Source organism: Takifugu rubripes, chromosome 4, assembly GCF_901000725.2.
Source record: "Takifugu rubripes chromosome 4, fTakRub1.2, whole genome shotgun sequence".
NCBI lineage: Eukaryota > Metazoa > Chordata > Actinopteri > Tetraodontiformes > Tetraodontidae > Takifugu > Takifugu rubripes.
The window spans coordinates 4232947-4239884 of record NC_042288.1 but is presented as its reverse complement, the minus strand read 5'-3'; the positions used below and the strand labels follow the sequence as shown (position 1 = coordinate 4239884).

Genomic DNA, 6938 nt, shown 5'->3' with positions numbered 1-6938 from the left:
CATCGCAATCTACCGGTTGCTGAGAAAGAGAAAAGGGAAAGTCCCAGTTGTTTTTCACAATAGCAAAAAATGTACATAATTAATTATGTTGTGTTGTGCAACATATGCGGTTATGCAACATACATCAACATAAATGGTAAGAATCCTCAAAAGTTTTCTAAATAAATATAATGGGTCAATCATATTAACTTGGTCATTTCATAAGTAGCTCGCATGCTGAAAAATCTACAGCTACAACTATCATGACCCCCATAGTTGCACTCTGATGTGCACTGTGTGAAATGTACGGTGTATGTGTCTCTTCTGAAAATGGCCAAGTTTTGTTTTATTTGTACCTTTAGTTGAAATGAGAATGATGCCTGGAGTGCCTGATTCTTTGGAAACTGGGGAAAAGTTTTGTTTTGTTTCGAGGAGTAAAACCAGTTTCTTCTCCTTGATATCAGACAGTAGAGTCTACTGTCTGATATCAAGGAGACTGTCTGATATCAAGGAGAAGAAACTGGCTTTACTGAGCAGAGGATTTGCATCTCCGCCCTTCTGGGCTGCTGTTGTGTATAAATGAAACACACATCCATCCAACCAAGAGGGGTATATATGATTTCTGCCTGCAGGGAGGGGAGGAGGAGGAAGAAGGAAGGAGGGAGAGGAGGAAGATGGGAGGAAAATGAGGGGGAAGATCTGCAAATGTTATGTGAAATAGGAAAAAGTTTTTGATCATCAGTTTGTGAGGAAAAAAGCTTCAAGAGTCATGATGGACAGACACCATGAAAGGATAAATACTGTTGAGTGATGCTGTGTGTGTGTGTGTGTGTGTGTGTGTGTGTGTGTGTGTGTGTGTGTGTGTGTGCGCGCGTGCGCGCATGTGTGTGTGTCTGTGTCTGTGTCTGTGTCTGTGTCTGTGTCTGTGTGTGGTGATTCTACTAGCAATGGGCATATTTGGGATATGAGGACATTTTGGCTGGTCCTCATAACTTCAAAGGGTTGTTTGGGGTAAAGATCTGGTTTTAGAATTAGGTTTCTGCTAGGGTTAGGGTTACGGTTAGAGGGTTAGTTGTGATGGATAGGGTCAGGAGCTTTGTAGTGTATCATGCCTCACAACGATAGAAGTACAAAGATGTGTGTACAGATTGGTATCTGAAGGTTTTGCATTGCTCAACCCAGTATATTCACACTCTGAGGATCACACTTCCACCTGAGCTCCAGACATCGACAGCGTCCGTCTGTGTGAGCAGAAATTCAGTTTCAAAGCAACAAGAATTCATCACTCTCACAGTCCCTCAAAGCACAGTGAAGTTGTCGTGGTTACAATAACTGTTTGCCTGAGCTACACGTGCCCATTTGTCTGTTTGCCTCCTTCCTTCCTGACTGGACTCCAGCGGTTCAGCAGTCTCCTTCTGTTGGTGTTTAGTGCTGTTCTTTGCTGGCTTGTCTGCCTGTTCTGACTGAGCACCCACTAACAACCGTCGGATAATAAAGCTTACAAACCAGTGTTTCTGCACCGAGATCCTTCTGTCCAGTCTATGTACCAGAACAGCAGGTACATTTTTGGGATGTCCACCAAGACAGACACAGACACACACCCATGCACACAGACACACACACACAAAGACACACACCCATGCACCCATGCACCCACACGCACACACACACACACACACACACACACACACACACACACAGACACACACACATTCAGTAAGGATGTGATGTGAGTTGCAGGTTGTAGGTCATATCTTTAAAACTCTGCCATGGCAGTCCGTGTTTTAACAAGTTAACAAGACTGAAAGTTTTGCCATGTGACTTCTTGCTCTACAGTTCACTGTTGAGCAACAGATCAATGGGAATTCGAACCAGCAACCTATTGAAACAGCTGCAGAAGAAAGACAAAAGTCATAATAAAACTACCCTAAACAGACAAGGGAAAGCAGTTTAATTGGAGATAAAATGTTTCTGTAGCAACAGTAGGTTTCCATCGTAACTGATGATCAGTGGACAACCGGACATTGAGCAATTTGGTTGTATGCTCAGAACCGGGTGGTGAATCCAGCAAGCTCCAGCTTGGAGATGTTGTGCTGATTACTGAAGGACGCTCTGCTGATGCGACTGCTCGGACTTCCTTCTTTTCTCAGCCACAACTTCCTGTTCAAAACACACGATATACATCACGGCAACAAGGTGAATGTGACAAGGTGACTGAGATGTCTGCTTGAAATCTGTCCTGTTAACCACAACACTTATTTTTAATATGAAGAGAGAGGGAGAGAGAGGAGAAGGAAAGAGGAGAGGGAGAGAGAGAGAGAGAAAGAGAGAGGGAGAGGAGAGGAGAGGAGAGGAGAGGAGAGGAGAGGAGAGGAGAGGAGAGGAGAGGAGAGCATTTGCCTGTCAGCAGTGTAGCTAATCTATGCTAACCCTCTAAACTCCTATCAGAGATTGCCAATAGAAAAACTGCATCCCTCATCCCTCCATCTGCTATCCTTGTTCATCAGCTCTAACCCCATTTCCATCCCCCAACAGGAGATGAGGTAATTGCCTTTTTTTGCCTAACCCAATAATGTCTCAACTTTACCCGGCCGGTACTGCAGGGTGTGAAAAACAAACACACAGCCCATAATTTCTGATCCCCTGACCTTGACCCTCTTGCCCTCTGGAGCACTAGGCCCTGCCCCTGTCAGCCATGGGGGATTTTTGTTTTTGTGAAAAAAAAACAAGTTTCTGCTTTGTACTGACATTTGCTCCACCCTGCGAGATGGACCCTGGACTTGTCCCACCACCGTCCCGCCGGACGTGTTCCTGACCCATCCCACCAGGCCAAGCCGCTGGCCCTGCTCCTCTGTGTACTTAGGGGAAAAAGAAGTGACGTCAATGTTTGTCAAAAGTGGACAATTTGATCAAAGTGAAACAGAAACTCACCATCCTGAAACAGACTCCTGTTGCCATGGAGACAAATAGAAAATAACACATTCAGAACTCAGCAGGTCAAACAGGCAACACATTCAACAGCAGCATTTTTTTTTAAAAAGTTTGACATTTTCCACATTAACATGAACTGAATAACTTTCCTCAGACTTTTACTACCTTCATCATCAGAATAAAGCTTCATCTGACTGTGACTTGTCAAATTAAACATGTCCTGATGGTGTTTGGGTCAATAGAACCGTGAAAGTCCAGAACATGAGCCCACGATGGGGTGAGAATGGCCTCGGGCTGATTGTTCTCATTGGCCTCATTTCCATCATAGTTCCTGAAGCTCTGTCCTCCTCTGAGTCCTCCTCTAAGTCCGCCCCTGAGTCCTGCTCTGAGTCCTCTCCTGAGTCCTGCTGAGTCCTCCTCTAAGTCCTCCTCTGAGTTGTGCTCTGAGTGCTCTCCTGAGTCCTCCTCTAATTCCTGCTGTGAGTCCTCTCCTGAGTCCTCTCCTGAGTCCTCCTCTAAGTCCTCCTCTGAGTCCTGCTCTGAGTGCTCTCCTGAGTCCTCCTCTAATTCCTGCTGTGAGTCTTCTCCTGAGTCCTGCTGTGAGTCCTCCTCTGAGTCCTGCTCTGAGTCTTCCTCTAAGTTCTCCTCTGAGTCCTGCTCTGAATGCTTTCCTGAGTCCTCCTCTAATTCCTGCTGTGAGTCTTCTCCTGAGTCCTGCTGTGAGTCCTCCTCTGAGTCCTGCTCTGAGTCCTCTCCTGAGTCCTGCTCTGAGTCCTCTCCTGAGTCCTCCTCTAATTCCTGCTGTGAGTCCTCCTCTGAGTCCTGCTCTGAGTCCTCTCCTGTGTCCTCCTCTAATTCCTCCTCTGAGTGCTCTCCTGAGTCCTCCTCTAATTCCTGCTGTGAGTCTTCTCCTGAGTCCTGCTGTGAGGCACTTGGGTGTACAGAACTTCCTTGTGTTTCTCTGCTCTGTGAAGCGCCTGAAGCCCACAAGGCAACCTGAGATGCAATCGAATTGCAGTGCTGTCAGATTGAACCATGCCCCTAGAGGTTAGATGTGACATTAACACGATGGAACAAAGGCTAACTGGTTAGCCTAGTGAATAGCATCAGTGTGTGTGAAGCACGTGGACACTTTCCATCTTTTAACATGTTTGTAATTTTTTTTACTTAATTTTGAAAATGTATTTCTGAGTGTTGCTCTGCCACAGAAAAGTTGATAGTTCTAAATTTAGAGGCTGCAGAAGGACTGAGAGCAACTCTTTTCTAAATTTAGAGTGAGATCATATTCAAGCCTTAGAGCTTCAGAGCAGAGCAGCAAAGTGAAGAAGAGTTTGAAGGACAGACCTTGAACACGGCCAAAGATCTCAAAGTCCACTGAAATAAGATTATTTCCTTCTGATTGAGACATCCTGATAAAAAATCCTATAGTTCAGAATAGGAACAAATATGTCCTCCTCGGAGGGGATGATGGTCTTTGGAGTTCCCTCCCCCCTACCATGATCATAAGTGCATTATCTCATTTTATTTTTTTAATCTCTTTACATATATTTTATTTTTCAATGTTATTGTGTGCTTTTCACATTTTACTTGTTTTGTGTCCTGGGTTTTTCAGGAAGACACCTTTAAATCAAATGTTTTATTATCAGTAGTATTGATTCATTTCACCTTTATACACGAAACCTCATGGATAACCACAAGATGTCAGCAACAACACACTGAGCACAACCGAACAGTAGTAACAGGCCATGCTGCTAATGTGTTCTCCCTGAGGGCTGTTCCCATGACAACCACATCACAGAAGACATCATGAGATCTTCAGAAGGCTGAGGGAAAAACTGAAGGCCAGATGTTTTTACTTTCTGAATTTGATATAAAACTATAACTGTAACGCTGGAGCAGTCCAGCCAGGTGATCTTCACCCACCAGAGTGCTGAATGGATCCATGAGGTCCTGCAGGTTTCAGAGTCTCTCACTTTTTCATATGTTGATACTTGGCCCAGTGTTAAAGCAACTTGGGCAACTGTTGCAGCCTGCAGCCTTCTTAGGTTTCTCGTTGGTGATTTTCTGTTGTTTTTCTCTGGGAACCTCTCAGGTTCTCTCAGGCTGGATACAGACACATTCAGGTCTCTGCAGAGATGTTTGATATGGTTCCTGTCAGGGTTCTTCACAGCCGTTTCTTGGGTCTTAGCTGAAGGTTAGTATCTTGTTGGAAGGTGAACTTTCTTGCCAGTTTGAGGCTTTTAATGCTCAACATTTAATCAGGGATTTCTGCTTGGTTCCATCAGAAGTTGTGTATGTTGTGCTGCAGCAGAGTACCAATGGCTTGACTGCTGTCGTCCAGGGGGCGCTGTCACAGTAACGGCTGCTAAATCTGACAGTAACCAAGTTGATGCAGAACTATTTCCCATACACACACAATCACACACATTCAGACACACACTCACGCATACAAACACACACTTACATACAGACAGACAAACATACACAGACACACGCTCAAACTCACGCACATACACACACACACTATCACACACACACGGACACATACACGCACAGATGCTTGCACACACACTCACACACGAAGATACACACACACGCAAACTCACACACACATACACACACATGCAGGCTCAGGACTAATTCAGAATCCTCATAATTTCTTCATTGTAACAGACTTAAGTCTAGTTTTGATTTTTTTAATTAAAGAAAAAAAAAATCTAAACTTTAAACTTTCTTCAAGGTAAGATGTTAAACGACTAAGAATACCTTCTTGTTGTCTGGTTGTCATGGAGACAATCTAACTGGAGATTTGTCATCTATGACATCATTTATCACCATGGATGAGTCTGTTTGCATACATGTGTAAACACTCTTGGATACGTGTGTGTGTGTGTGTGTTTGTGTGTGTGTGTGCATGTGTGTGTGTGTGTGTGTGCGTGTGTGTTTACACTTGAATGAGCCTTCTGTTCAGTGTGCAGTCACTCTCAGTGAGCTGGGTTTTTAGGTCGCAGTGTTCTTTCTGCTGCAGCCACACACAAACACACACACACACACACACACACACACACACACAGAGCAAGATGTTGGGTGCTATTGTGCACAGGGCTGTTGAGTGTGGCTGAGTGGGGGTTGCAGTGGTCTCTGTATGTTTAAGGGGGTCCCAGGGGTCTTGTCATGTATACATATAGAGTACAGAGCCAAGCTGGAGTGTGTGTGTGTGTGTGTTTGGTGACATTACTAAAAGGAGTGGACATGTTACACAGCATTGGGTACTTTAACCCCTCCAGCATTGAATATGTGCGCACACCACACACACACACAAACACACACACACACCCTTGAGATAACACACAGTCAGAGAAATGATACAAAGATTGTAATTGGATGTGACAGCCGCAGTAAATCTTTAACTGCATACTGCATCTACTGTATGGTAGACTGTTTGCTGATGAACTTTATGCACGTTGTGGTCACATGATCATGACGTGTAAATAAACCCCCCAGTGTCAGACTCACATTTTGCTGATAAATGGCATAATGTTCCAAACATGTCATCCAGGACTGTAAACCCAAGCAGGTCAGTGTTTACCCACACAACTGCTGTGTGCCTGCCAGGAGGATGATCATCCACTTCACAAGGACGAGACATTTGACCTTTCTAGTCATAAAATGCAGCATTGCAGTCAATGTTCCTAGTCGAGGATTCAAAGCTGTGGAACCAGGTCCAGGATGCGAAAAAAGTCTGGTCCTGTATGTCTGTTGTGTTTCTTGTTCTGTGTGTCTGTTGTGTTCTGCCTGTTTCAGGAGGATGGTTCCCTGCTCCCCTGGTCGCCTGCTCAGCTGAACTCTGTCTGAACCATAACTTGAACCCTGGCTGAACTTGGATAAACTGACCCATTAATCTACTTTAGCTGTCAAGTGTTTGCGGAGGCCTGTGATGGACATAAGTGAGTCCACATGGTCCAGTGAGGGCTGGAGTCACCAGCAGCTGATGCACCTGAACAGTTTTAATCACAAGTTTTGGATCA

General features: G+C 44.7%; 1 protein-coding gene across 1 annotated transcript; it reads right to left on the bottom strand.

Annotated features, from left to right (window-relative positions):
• Window positions 1–1923: 1923 nt before the first annotated feature.
• LOC101070807 (acylphosphatase-2) lies at window positions 1924–4383 on the bottom strand. The gene is made up of 4 exons (XM_003963769.2): window positions 4255–4383; window positions 2911–2927; window positions 2728–2837; window positions 1924–2139 (listed from the first exon to the last, which is right to left on the bottom strand). Exons 1-4 carry the CDS (start codon window positions 4316–4318, stop codon window positions 2025–2027), a joined length of 306 nt encoding a protein of 101 aa, XP_003963818.1. The 5' UTR covers window positions 4319–4383; the 3' UTR covers window positions 1924–2024.
• Between the last annotated feature and the right edge of the window lie 2555 nt (window positions 4384–6938).

Excerpts from the sequence above, each read along its gene's own strand:
- LOC101070807 (XM_003963769.2), bottom strand. The coding sequence starts at position 4,318 with ATGTCTCAATCAGAAGGAAATAATCTTATTTCAGTGGACTTTGAGATC. Across the intron at positions 2,140-2,727 it reads TCTCGCAGGGTGGAGCAAAT|GAAGTTGTGGCTGAGAAAAG; the intron begins GTCAGTACAAAG and ends TGTTTTGAACAG.